Source organism: Anguilla rostrata, chromosome 17, assembly GCF_018555375.3.
Source record: "Anguilla rostrata isolate EN2019 chromosome 17, ASM1855537v3, whole genome shotgun sequence".
NCBI classification, from domain to species: domain Eukaryota; kingdom Metazoa; phylum Chordata; class Actinopteri; order Anguilliformes; family Anguillidae; genus Anguilla; species Anguilla rostrata.
This window is the reverse complement of record NC_057949.1, coordinates 26219269-26233750: the sequence shown is the minus strand read 5'-3', so window position 1 is coordinate 26233750 and position 14482 is coordinate 26219269. Positions and strand designations below refer to the sequence as shown.

Below are 14482 nucleotides of genomic sequence, written 5' to 3'. Positions count from 1 at the left end.
CCGTAGCGATCAAGACTACATACGCATTTAGAGAGAAACAATAATGGGACATGCCACAAGAGAGAAAACAACAACAACAACAACAACAAAAACAGTATCACAGTGGATACCCAACTATTCATAATAGTATGAAGGTATTGTTCAGAACAGAACTGTAGAAGAGTCATCATATTACAAAACAGCCGGGAGTTCCGCGACTAAAAGTGGGTCTACCTTTCGCGGCTTGCGTAGCCTGCGGTTCTCCGGGCCTAGTGCTCTTGGTTTTGCGTCATCACGGCGTACACTGACGATAAACACACCACACCGCTGCTGTCAACCCCGGACATTCCTGTGCTACAGTTTGAGAACCCTGCAGTAACAAACTCTTACAGTTAGTGTACTCCACTGAATCTAAATAGTGCCTATAAAATATTGTAACCTGTACTCACTCCACTGAACGTGGAAGCCGTAAAATACTTAACCGATGCTTAAGTGTCTGTCCGCTTAATAGTAAAACACTTTCAGCGATTCATCGGTGGAACTTGAATTTGTGTGTGTGGGTGTGTGTGTGTGAGTGCGCAAATGCATAGAGGAAATCCTTGTCTCTCCTTAAACCAGTCATAAAAGTTGGAAATACATCTTTAAGGAACATATGAATGAAAACACAGCATTTATATAACACTATTCAGACCCTCAAAGTGCTTTACAGTGATCAGGGGGAAACTCGCCTCAGCCACCATCAATGTGTAGCACCCACCCGGGTGATGCACGGCAGCCATTTTGCGCCAGAAAGCTCACCATACATCAGCTGAGGTGAAGAGGGAGAGAAAAATTTTCAGCCAACTCAGGTGATGATTAGGTGGCAGGTTGAGAGAGCCAGGTTGGGAATTTAGCCAGAACCACCGGGGAACCTCCAACTCCCCATCCTACGTAAAGCATTAAGAGCAGCCATAAGTAGGTCTAGTCCAAATAAAAATTCAGAAATATATTTAAAAGATTGTTTGTGATATGTATACATGGCCTACCACAGTCCATTAGCCTGCAAAACTACCGTGAACAATGCATCTATTACTAAAATCTGCCTTCTGTTCTCAATTCAACTACGTGCTTATAGATACAGATACATTGACTCCATCTGGTGGCGTAAATCGAGAACTACAAGTTCCAACTTGGTGACAGGACATTCAATGGAGTGGAGGGTGAGTGGTAGTTTTATGGGTCCCATGGCTGCCACTTCCACTCTGGAAACATGAAACATCTCATAATGTGAGGGGAGGAAAGGAGACAAACAACTTCTGAGGATGATGTGTGTGTGTGTGTGTGTGTGTGTGTGTGTGTGTGTGTGCGCGCGTGTATGAGTTGATTGATGTAAGAAATACATTTCCATATTACATAACTGCACTATGGGAAGGTATTTCAGAAATTCAGCAAATACACTTAATTAATTCAGATGTACACAATCAACAACAGCCCCTGTATGATAAAATACAACAAGAAATATAACCATCCAAATATAACTTTCCCCCAATTTTTCCCCACGAGTAAATTATTGGGATAAAAATGGACAGAAAATATGTAGAAAAGTATTTATTTTTCAGTTTTAAAAATGGAAACCAAGTATTTTTGTCTCAATATCAAATCCTAAGGCACGTGCATCAGCACCACAAAAAAAAAAAAACTCAATGACACTCCAGAAATGGCAGCTCCACCGCACTGCATAATTGAGTCTCTACACGGGAACTTTGGTAACGTCATGAACACACACATCTCAGGCAATGCCAACGCGCAACACTGGAACTGATCACAATTTAGCATTTATATCTCAAATAAACCCCATATATCACTTAACAGTTCTTCAGCTTGGACAACCACATTTCATTAATTCATCATCGAAAGAAAAATTACAAACGAAAACCTGTCTTGTGCTTTTCGTGTTACACGCTCCACAGAAAACGAAGGCAGAAAGGGTATCGATCCCGTAGACGTGGGACAGAGTTTTAAAACGGGGTGCATTTTCAGTAATCATCGTTTGGTAGCGACCGCTTCATCTTGCTGGAAGGGGGTATGGTGTTCCCTGATGAGACGCCACAGTAACACTTTTTTAAAAAAAAACTGTCAGCCCATAACACAAACTACCCGTGAGGAAAAAAAAACAAAAAAACGTTACTTTAAAGCAGCGACACCTCTTACATCGTTGGTAGTTTAATGTTCCATTAAGAAGGCACTTGCGAAATAGTGATAACGTTATCCTTAAAAAAACTGCCAATGGCTTTTAAAAATGTCCAGTCAGGCACCATGCTGGTGACTTGAGTGAAACCCCTGGTTGAATTTCACATACTCCAATATATAAAAACAAGGCAGCCAATTGGGGCAGGTTCTGAGCTCCAGCAGGGAGCACCGCCCACTCTTGATGGCCCCGCCCCCTGCTGCTGGCCCCACCCCTTGGCAGTTAGGACTGCTGTGCCAGAGTGGGGTCATTCTTCTTCTTCAGAATTTTGAGCAGATTCTCAGGCATCAGATAAGGCCTCTCTGCACTGCCATCATTCCTCTCCAGGTCCTCCACTGCAGAGAGAGAGACAGAGAGAGAGAGGGAGAAAGGAGAAAGGCAGAGAGAGAGGGGGGGGAGAGAGAGCACAAGAGGGAAAGACACAAAGGGAGGGATAGAAATGGAGGAATAAAGAGCGAAAAAACATAGGGACGGAACAGAGACAGACGGCGAGAAGGGGAGACGTATGACAGTAAATATTTTTTCATCAAATTCAAGCTGGAAAGCATCCTCAGAACACACAGGACACGGCTCCTCCTCTTCACGGAAAAGCCCTTGACATCAGAACAGGGATGTGGGAAAGGCCTAAATTACAACCAATACTGAAACACCACACACAACACTTTCCTAAATGCCCTGCTTGCTTAGTAGGTTCTGAAGGTAAGCCTGCTAAATTATCACTGCAGAAGGTAAGCCTGTTAAATTATCACTGCAAACCATCGCATTAAAGACCCAGCTACGTGGCATATTCCAAAAACCTTCTTCCAACTCCACCCCCACCCCCCTCCCCTCACCTGCACCCCTCCCCCCCACCAACTCAGGACAGAAAAAGCAAGGAAGAGCCCTCCACAGTAAAGAAAGACTTGTATCTTTAATAAAGAGTAGGAAAGATGTTACTGGCATGCGACAGAGACAGAGAGAAGGAACGGGACAGGAAGTGGTCATGGCACGGGGCCAGAACAGTGCAGGAAGTTGTGTCATGCGGGGACACAACCCCTTCCGGCAGTCAGGAAGACCCAAGGCAAGGAGGTGTCTGATTGTATCACGTTAGGAGAAAAAAAAAAAAAAAAACAACAACCCAGCTTTCGCTGGGATCTGCTACGTGGACTGAGATTGAGTAGAAGAGTCTGAATTAAATTCCACAATCGTTTCAGCATTTCCTAAGAAATGGGGGGAAGGGGTGTGACATTTGGCTTAGTTCAGTAACAGGATAAGCATAAACAGTAACTATAAGGCAGTCCCTTCGAGTTTAGCTTTAGAAACTGTAAACATGGAGTTCGCGAGAAGTAGTTGTGTTGCATATATCAACACGATAAATACAAAGTCAAATCATTTTCAGGCACGTGAACAGATTATTTTTTTTCTCCCCAGTATCTTCAGAATAGACTAAAAAGCAGCCCTAAGCACACCCTGTGATAGTTCTGTATAATGACCGTACTCTTTCAGCCCAACCAAAACCTAAGACACTACTGACAAGTTCCCCGACTAGTTTTATCTGCCCGTTCTTCTGTTCTCACTAAACACAAGATGGCTGCAGGATCAGATGACAAATTCAGCTTCTGTGGGTGTCCTTGGTGCAATCAACGCAAGGCATCTTGGGCAGCAGGGAGACGTAAACAAAAGTGCTTTTTAAAAATATTTGTGGACACATGCAGTCTGTGGACGTCTGCCACGCTGCCATTGCAGACATAACCTGCACGATGCTTCCACAGACAGCGAGGCTACGTTTAAAAAAATGTAACACCCTCTGTAGTGTAAAACGTCTAACTGAGGGGGGGGGGGGGGTGGGCACACTCAGGGCTACCATGAGCACCAGAGGAACAGACAAACTTACTGGTCTGTTTTCTCTCTTTTTCTCTAAAAGTCCATGAGGACCACAGTATCCACTGTTTTTTAAAAAGTTTTTTTTTGCTGTTTTTCAGTTATAATAAGTGAAAGTAAAGTCACCGATTGGCTAAACATTCCTTCGATTCAAGACCCTGAACTGGGCACTGATTGAAGGGAAGACACAAACCCTCAGATACTGCAGGACTGCAGGTCCCCCCCCCCCCCCACGTCCAGCAGGCCGAACGGACAGAGGAGACGCTGCAGGCCTAACAGTCTCAGGCTGAGATTATACGCAAACAACAAGGGGCAGAACTGCATCCAGGGAGGGAGTCAGCAATTTGGTCAACTGCGTCTCTCTCTCTCTCTCTCTCTCAGTCCTCCGTCCCGCCCTGTGGGCCCTGCATTTCGTGCGACCGGGGACGCTGATGCTGCGCCTGCTGCTGCTGCAGCTGAATCTCCTCCCCTTCCAGCTGCGGGGGCGGGGCTGGCTTATCCGGCTCCGCCTCCTGCTCCTCCCCCTCGCGCCGCGGCTGTCCGTCAGTCTTGCTGAGAATCTCGTGGAGCTCCGGGGACATGTAGTACGGCCGCTCCTCCGAGCCGTCGTTACGCTCCAGGTCCTCGCCTGGCGCGAGTGCGTGAGTGTGTGTGTGTGCGAGAGTGCGAGTGTGTGATGGTGTGTAAGAGTGCGTGAGTGTGTGAGTGTGCAAGTGTATGTGCAAGAATGTGAGTGTGAGAGTGCGCAATAGTGAGTGTATGAGTGTGTAAAAGTGCAGATGTGTGAGTGTGTGAGCATGCAAGAGTGCGAGTGTGTGAGCGTGCAAGTAAGGGTTGTTGCGGGAGGGTGTGGCAGTACAGAACAGGACAGACCCAGGAGACGACGAAGAAGCGGGAAGAACAGGTGTGAGTTTTGGGAGGTTAGGGAGAAAGGGGGAGAACAGGTGTGAGTTTTGGGAGGTTAAGGAAGAGAGGAGGAGAGGGACAAGAAGAGACAAAGAGACAAAGAGCAAAGTCAGAAACAAAGCAAGAGAAACTCAAGCGTTTTAGTTCAGTTTTAGAGGGTTAGACGCGTGTGAAAGGGTCCAGGCTGACTCCAGCCTTCTCCAGCCAGCCCCAGGTAACAGGCATTTCAGCAGCTGATTTTCCTGTTTCTTTGTGGAATGTCCAAAGCCTAATTACAGGCCTGGGGGGCGGGTGGGGGAGACAGGTTGAAATTCAAAGTATTTGGGGGGGGGGGGGTGCATAATAATCAGTTAAGTGACCTCAGCACCAGTGAGGATCCACCAGCCTGGCAGTTGGCCTCAGGCATGTGAGCAGTGACCGCTCGAGAAAGAGAACGCAAACGTGCTGGGCGGGGGGGCCTCGGGGCTGGGGCGGGGGACCCGGGGCTGGGGGGCCTCGGGGCTGGGGCGGGGAACCCGGGGCTGGGGGGCCTCAGGGCTGGGGCGGGGGACCCGAGGCTGGGGGGCCCCTGGGTGGGGCACCAGTTTAGCATGCTGCCCGCATTAGTGGGAAAACCCAGGAGCATTAGCAGGGTCAAAGGTCAGAAAGAGAGAAGAGGAGGCTGAAGAACACAGCACTCTGGATCAGCCACAGGCTGCTGCTCAAACCCACTACACATGCCCTGATGTCAAAATAAGAGCGGACACCCTATCGCTAACAGGGCTGGGGCCGATTCAATTCACTCGCTTCAAAAAATAAAATCAATTTGCAAACTGAAAAAATACCTGCTATGTTCGGTGATGATTTTTAAATTATGAACTGAATTTCAGAAACTGCACTGACCCGAGCAGACACCAGACCTGCTAAACAGATGAACTCCCTCAGAGAACGCATCACCACGCGCCAGTCAGACCTCAGCTTCCGCTCACACACAGGCGGCAGTGCCCGGCCACACACAGCCGTGCGCCGGGGGTTTGAATCGCTTTCCGGGGGGGGGAGGGTACTCACAGAAGCAGAGGAAGAGTGTGTCCACACACATGGCGTAGACGCTGAAGAAGCCGTGAGCGATGAGGTAGGACCCCACCACCACGGTCTGCAGGGGGAGAGAGGAACGGGCGAGAGCGTGACCGAGCGGACAAACCGTCACCATTACATTACATTACATTACATCATAGCACATTACAGTACATTACACTACACTACACTACATTACAGTACATTACATCACACTACACTACATTACAGCACACTACATTACAGCACACTACATTACACTACATGACATCACACTACACTACATTACAGCACACTACATTACACTACACTACATTAAACTACATTACACTACACTACACTACATTACATTACATCACACTACAAAAAAAATCAGTAATTGCATTCCTAAAAATAATCCATGCTTAACATTTTCTATTGAGGATGAGGCTAAAGATTAGTCAGCAAACTGACTTCATCTGTAAATGACAGTAACACATCTCTATTCTCAGCGTGTATTCCTTTTTGGACTCGTCAGCACACGTTTAAGCGCTTCTAAGCAGCCCCTTGCTAAAAGCAGAGCCTCTGATTGGCGGTTGGTCTCTAAGGAACCGCAGCACGACGGCGGCAGTTAGCTGAAAACGGCCGCGTGACTAAACGAGGGGGTCCGCGGATTCGCCCGTTTCCACGGCTGCCAGCGGGCCGCCCTCACCAGGATGGGGACCCAGTAGTAGTTGAGGGTGGGGGCCGTCTCCTGGATCGCCCGTATCCTCCCAGAGAAGAAGAAGAAGGCAAAGATTCCTGGGAGACAGCGGGAAGAGAGAAAGGTCGCCCCGTGTGAGTTCCTTTAAATTGGACTCATCTCCTCCCCAGGAAAAACTCAAACAAGACATGAACTCAATGATTTTATACTTATACATATAATATGTAAAAGTACTTGTTTAACTCCATAAGATTACTGAATGACTACATTTTTTAAAAACATCTTGGAATTACAGACACACAGAAGATTATTCCACTGATTTAGTGAAACGTGGATTCAGCCATTTGGCCAATCGGTAAAATGCCTACATGAGTGGAGCAGCAGCTTCAGCCTGATGCTTTAGGAGATCGACCAATGGACTACTGACAAGATTGCCGATGGTAACCACCACAGCGTTTACGCCGATGGTGACCATAGTAACCATCACATTGTTTATACCGATGGTTAACCTAGTAACCATCACAGCGTTTATACCGATGGTAACCACCACAGCTTTTATACCGATGGTGACCATGGTAACTATCACAGCATTTATGCCAATGGTTACCATCACAGCATTTATGCCGATGGTGGCCATGGTAACCGTACCAGCGTTTAAGCTAAACTCCCAGACTGCACTTACCCACAGAGCCCACAATAAGCAGCTTCCCCAGGAACAGGAGGAAGTCTGTGACCTTGTCCAACACTGCCACCCTGTGGATTCATGGAGAGACTGCATGAGCGCGATACCAGCAGAACGGTGTCCTTATCTAACCGTGACAGATATCGGACAGATAACTCCTACCCTCCCATTCGTCCGTCCCTTTCCGTTAGTACAGAGGCTTTGCCTCGTTAACAGGAGTTTCCTGTGCTTCAAACATCCTCTGAAACTTTATTGTACTTGGAATTTTCAGAAGATATTTTTTATTTATTTTAACCTTTATTTGCCCAGGGTTGGTTCACTGAGCACGGATGCTCTTTTGCAGGAACGCCCTGCTTCACACTCATACGCATTCACACCTGGGAGCTGCCCAGTACAACCACAATCCTCTATTGTTGGCCACTGAGCAGCTCCACTCCACTGAGCAGCTCCACTCCACCGAGCAGCTGCACTAAACATTAGTATGTTTCAGCATCAACAGAAGGGAGTCGGATGTTTTCGGTGTTAAAAGGCCATGCAGTTGACCATCCTGTTAGTCTGCCCCATTTCTATTCATTATTATTACTATTAATGCCAAATTGGAGGCTCCCACCTGATCAGGTTCCTCATCAGGAGGAAGAAGGCATCCCTGGCCGAGGTGCAGAAGTTTTTGCCGTATATCGCCACCTACAGTGAGAACATAGCATTGCACACAGGATTTAGATTTTTTTCAATCATGAAGTTACTGCGTTTGGAGTTCAAGTAAATCGCTGACATGATAAAAAAATATTATGATATCAATAATATAAAACATCACAGTTTGTGGAGTGTCAGTGTTTCTTGGCTCTACAACAAGTTAAGTTTATTCAAAATACCATGGATACCACGGAACTACAACAAAAAACTGCAACAACAGAAAAAACAACACTTTGGTAGATCGACCAATGGACTATTGACAAGACTGCCGATGGTAACCATCACAGCGTTTAATGCCGATGGTGACCATGGTAACCATCACAGCATTTAACGTCAATGGTAACCATGGTAACCCTCACAGCATTTAACGCCAATGGTGACCATGGTAACCATCACAGCATTTAATGCCAATGGTGACCATGGTAACCATCACAGCATTTAATGCCGATGGTGACCATGGTAACCATCACAGTCTCATTTAGGAGATGTGATGGAACTGTAATGATGCTGATGAAAAGTGAAGAGCTGGTCTAGTGTGACATCACAAATACTATGTATGAGACATTTATACAGACACAGAGCTTTCAAAGTACGAGCATGCTCAGTGCACACACACACACACACACACACACACACACACACACACACACACACACACACACACACACACACACACACACACACACACACACACACACACACACACACACACACACACACACACACACACACACACACACACACACACACACACCATGATGTAGGCGTTTCTGTTGAGGAACTTGATGAATTTCTCCAGGCACCAGAAACAGCACTTCAAGCAGCACATCAGGAATTTGGTGCATTTATTGTGGGTCCCTGTGGATGGGGAGCAAAGACATTAAAGTGCATTAAAATCCATCAGCGATGACAGCCAATCAGCACTGCTGGTCATCACCAACGGTAATCTACGACAGTCCTCTTAAACCAGCCATCAACAACACAGCAAAAACACATCAACATTATCAGTCACTAACGGCAACCGTCAATGCCTGTTAAAAACTCATTAAGCAATAAACCTATTCACACCAACCGTTATTAACATTCACAGTCATCAATGACACCAGGGAACATCAACACAATGCAGCATTTTAAATGAAAATTATAGTCCACAGGCTCCATTTTCTGTGTGACAGACTGACAGTGAGATCACATTTTTATCTTCAAACCTCAGCACAGTTCATAAAAAACCAAGAAAACTGGCCACAGATGACCTCCATGGCAAACTCTGGTGTGCAGGCACCTTTGATTGCCTTTTAAGGTAAATTCTGTTATCTTTTTATTAGAGCGCAGCGTGTTGTCTTTATGCAAATATCCCAGAGCTTATACATCAGCTTACATCATATAAGGTCTATTCTGAGGTAAAGGCTAGCGTGAACTTTGACCTCTGCTCAAACAGGGTATGATCAGAGATGGGCACGGTGTGCTGGCCCTCACCTTTCATCTTGTGGTCCACATACTCCAGCAGGACCCTGATAGTCTGGACCAGAGCCAAGAGGAGAGACCCGAAGGCCAGGGTGCCCGTGTGGTACCTGCACAGAGACAGACAGAGAGAGAGAGGCAAACTGTAATACATGTTTTAAAAATATCATGCCAATATAACATTTAAAACTGAACATACTTATCCTCCCTCACACGCATGCACGCACGCAGACAGAGATAGTGACACCGCAATTAATCACCACTAACGAGGGACACTAAATCACAGACACATGGAGACACACAGATGCATGCACACTCACTCAGACAGACAGACAGACACACACGCACACACACACACACACACACTCTCTCTCTCTCACACACTCTCTCGCTCTCACACTCACACACACACACCCTCTCTCTCTCACACACACTCACACACTCTCTCACACTCACACACACACACCACCTCTCTCACACACTCACACACTCTCTCTCCCTCACACACACTCTCTCACACACTCTCTCGCTCTCACACTCACACACACACACACACTCTCTCTCTCTCACACACACACACACACACACACTCTCTCTCTCTCACACACTCTCTCGCTCTCTCACACTCTCTCTTGCACTCTCTCTCTCACACACACACACTCTCTCACTTACACACGCTCACACACTCTCACACACACACGCAGCCGTGTAAGCGGTACCTGAGCGCGCGTCCGAGCGAGGCGAACACGGGGAAGGCGGGCATGTCGTCGGGCTTCTTATAGGCCCAGTAGTACGAGGCAAAGGCGCCCGCCAGGGTCATCTGACCCAGCGCCGTCACGAAGTTGGCGCACCAGAAGAACAGGAAGACGTTGTAGAACTGCAGGGCGATCAGGTACTTGTGGTAGTACGACTCGCCGCCGTAGAAAGCGAACATGCACCGGGCGTCCGGACACTCCGCCTTCTCCGTGCTCGTAGAGAAATTCTGCAAGCGTTACGCAACAGAGCGGCCGTTTGAGAGCGAACCTCCAATTCAGCGTGTTCCTGTACTTCCCTCTCCCAACATGTTCCTGTACTTCCCTCTCCCAACATGTTCCTGTACTTCCCTCTCCCAACATGTTCCTGTACTTCCCTCTCCCAACATGTTCCTATGCTTCCCTCTGCCAACATGTATCTGTACTTCCCTCTCCCAACATGTTCCTGTACTTCCCTCTCCCAACATGTTCCTGTGCTTCCCTCTCCCAACATGTTCCTATACTTCCCTCTCTCAACATGTTCCTATACTTCCCTCTACCAACATGTCCCTATACTTCCCTCTGCCAACATGTTCCTGTGCTTCCCTCTCCCAACATGTTCCTATACTTCCCTCTCTCAACATGTTCCTATACTTCCCTCTACCAACATGTTCCTATACTTCCCTCTGCCAACATGTCCCTGTACTTCCCTCTGCCAACATGTTCCTGTACTTCCCTCTGCCAACATGTTCCTGTACTTCCCTCTCCCAACATGTTCCTGTACTTCCCTCTCCCAACATGTTCCTGTACTTCCCTCTCCCAACATGTTCCTGTACTTCCCTCTCCCAACATGTTCCTATACTTCCCTCTCCCAACATGTTCCTGTACTTCCCTCTCCCAACATGTTCCTGTACTTCCCTCTCCCAACATGTTCCTGTACTTCCCTCTCCCAACATGTTCCTGTACTTCCCTCTCCCAACATGTTCTGTACTCCTCCCAACATTCCTACTTCCCTCTCCAACATGTTCCTGTACTTCCCTCTCCCAACATGTTCCTGTACTTCCCTCTCCCAACATGTCCCTGTACTTCCCTCTCCCAACATGTTCCTGTACTTCCCTCTCCCAACATGTTCCTGTACTTCCCTCTCCCAACATGTTCCTGTACTTCCCTCTCCCAACATGTTCCTATACTTCCCTCTCCCAACATGTTCCTGTACTTCCCTCTCCCAACATGTATCTGTACTTCCCTCTCCCAACATGTTCCTGTACTTCCCTCTCCCAACATGTTCCTGTACTTCCCTCTCCCAACATGTTCCTGTACTTCCCTCTCCCAACATGTTCCTGTACTTCCCTCTCCCAACATGTTCCTATGCTTCCCTCTGCCAACATGTTCCTGTACTTCCCCCTCTAAGGTATCACTTGGAAAAGAGGTTTGAAATCTCAATGTGGGGGGGGGGGCACGGAACACTTGCCTCAGGGTTACAGGTGTTGTAGGAGTACTTGCAGTCGGTCTTGTTGAACACTTTGTACACGGCCTCGTTCGAGGTGGACAGGAAGCTGGAGGAGGCCGGTCAAGGAACCTGCGGAATGTTTTTTAATACGGTACCGTCCCCGCCTCCGGCAGGAATGGACCACGCACATCTGCTCATAAAAAAGCCCAACGCAGCCAGATCACCACCGTCTGCTGCAGACGGACTGCACGCCTGCTGACACTGCATCTTACCTCATCTGGAGGTTTGAACTGAGCATTTATTATGGGTTCAGTAGCCATGCGTATTCTACATCTAACACCATGTCCTCAAACCAGTGTCATATGATGCACGGTCATGTGACGCAGGGTCGGCGGAGTAAACGGCATCAGCGCCAAGGATACACGGCGGTAATGCCCCAGTACGCAATCACCAACGCCAGGAGGAGAAAGGTGAACAGAGGGTAGAACAGCGATGACATCACATAGCCGATGGCCCTGCAAAACAATGAAGGTTAATTGCAATAACATTTTCTCACTGAGTTCTGTTTGAAGTGTGCTTTGGTACTCAATGGGCACAATGGTTAATACACAGAAAGGAACAGGTGTGATTTCATTCATAGTCACATTCAGGGTGCATGTTTTATTAAGTATTATAGGACGCAAACCTCAGAGTAACGTATGAATTGTTCTCTAATTATACAGCACATATATGCATTTTGCCCTTTCAGATTTGTAACTCAGATAACCCGGATACACATTTCTTATTGCTGAAGTGGAAGTAAAAAGCCCGGGATTTGGAGACATTTCTGTCAGACAGCAGGACACTAATTCAGCCGTGAGGCCTGATCTGACCTGCTGGCCTCCTTCAGGAGGGCGATGGCCACGAGGATGCGCTTCCTGAGGAAGATGAGCAGCAGGATGATGATCACTTCCACGATACAGAGGATGATCACTGGGAAAAGGAGGACGAGACTGTCAGTCACATGTTGGCCACGCCCATAACCACCTGCCCTCTTCTAACCTCTTGGCACAGCATTACCTTGGTACCATGTAACATATCTCACTTAACAACTTAGGACATCGCTACTATCGCTGCAAGCCTAGTAACACTTACATATCCACTTGAAACATCTCTAAGGCTAAAGCAGATGCATATTATTCTACCTAGGTACACGCTCATCATATCTAACTTATCACCTGTATGGAGCACGGTCATTGTCACTATACTCAGGGTAGCATGCGTGCATATGATCACGGTCATGGTACGCAGGGCGCATAACGCTCAGCACTAGGTACACGCGTACTGCCATCTCAATACACCGGAGGAAAGTAAATGAGGTATAACACATGACATCACATAGCCGATCTCCTGCACACAATGAGGTAATTCATACATTTCTCACTGATCATTTGGAAGTGTGCATTGCTCACTAAGGCACAATGTTATACACACTAAGTACAGTATATTCACTTAAGACACTTAGGTGCACGTTACATATCTACTACAACCTCAAGTAACGCTACATATTCATTACACACTATACAGCACATATCTCACCTTCAGATGTAACTCAGATACTCATTACACACAGGTACACATATCTTATGCTGAAGTGAGTAAAGCCTGATTGGGACATTTCTGTCAGACGCAGGACACTATTCAGCGTGAGCCTGATCTGACCTCTGCCTCCTAGGGAGCGATGGCCACGAGGATTCCTTCCTGAGGAAGATGAGCAGCAGGATGATTCACTTCCACGATACGAGGATGATCACTGGAACAGGAGACGAGACTTTTCAGCACTGTTGGCACGCTCATACCCTGCCCTCTTCTACACTTAGATTTCATGCATACTTATCACACTTAGTACACCACTATCTCACTTACACACTTAGGTACACGCTACATATCTCACTTACACACTTAGGTACACGCTACATATCTCACTTACACACTTAGGTACACGCTACATATCTCACTTACACACTTAGGTACACGCTACATATCTCACTTACACACTAGGTACACGCTACATATCTCACTTACACACTACATATCTCACTTACACACCTAAGTACACGCTACATATCTCACTTAAACACTTAGGTACACGCTACATATCTCACTTACAACACTACATATCTCACTTACACACTCAGTCATATCTCACTTACACCTAGGTACACGCTACATATCTCACTTACACACCTAGTACACGCTACATATCTCACTTAACACACTTAGGTGCTACATACTCTACATAGTCTCATCTCCTTAAACACTTAGGTACACGCTACATATCTCACTTACACACCTAAGTACACGCTACATATCTCACTTAAACACTTAGGTACACGCTACATATCTCACTTACACACCTAAGTACACGCTACATATCTCACTTACACACTTAGGTACAGCTCATTAACAGACCTACAGTGACGCCACCGTACCCACTGTCAGAACAGAGCGAAGTCTGGCATGATGGCCCAGGGACAGGTGAGGGACTTACGGAAGGCCAGCCAGGTCTGTCGGATCTGCAGGTAGACGGAGAAGTCTGTCTGTAAGCCCAGGTCCTGCAGGGTGACGTCCGCGCCGGGCTCCCCCTTCAGGTGGGCATACTCCATGTAGCAGTGGAAGATCCCTAAGCGCAGTGCAACATGGCAGACACAAGGGGAGCCGGTGAGCACAGAGGACACGGGCCCAGAGGACAGGTGGGTGTGTGGGTGTGTTCAGGGCA

At 47.3% G+C, this 14482-nt stretch overlaps 1 protein-coding gene across 3 annotated transcripts in view; it reads right to left on the bottom strand.

Moving 5' to 3' along the window:
* Positions 1–1551: 1551 nt before the first annotated feature.
* LOC135243173 (choline transporter-like protein 2) overlaps positions 1552–14482 on the bottom strand; it is a 33985-nt gene continuing 21054 nt past the window's right edge. For 2 of the 3 annotated variants that reach the window (XM_064314790.1, XM_064314791.1), the window contains exons 11-22: positions 14255–14386; positions 12597–12696; positions 12147–12239; positions 11746–11830; positions 10263–10525; positions 9559–9653; positions 8837–8940; positions 8000–8073; positions 7390–7460; positions 6717–6805; positions 6020–6104; positions 1552–2541 (exon numbers count right to left, since the gene is read on the bottom strand). In XM_064314790.1, the coding sequence (XP_064170860.1) occupies positions 2429–2541; positions 6020–6104; positions 6717–6805; positions 7390–7460; positions 8000–8073; positions 8837–8940; positions 9559–9653; positions 10263–10525; positions 11746–11830; positions 12147–12239; positions 12597–12696; positions 14255–14386 (1304 nt within the window). In that variant the 3' untranslated portion in view covers positions 1552–2428. Of the gene's footprint in view, positions 2542–4144; positions 4695–6019; positions 6105–6716; positions 6806–7389; positions 7461–7999; positions 8074–8836; positions 8941–9558; positions 9654–10262; positions 10526–11745; positions 11831–12146; positions 12240–12596; positions 12697–14254; positions 14387–14482 lie in introns of those variants that run through there. The other variant, XM_064314789.1, reaches the window with a different exon arrangement.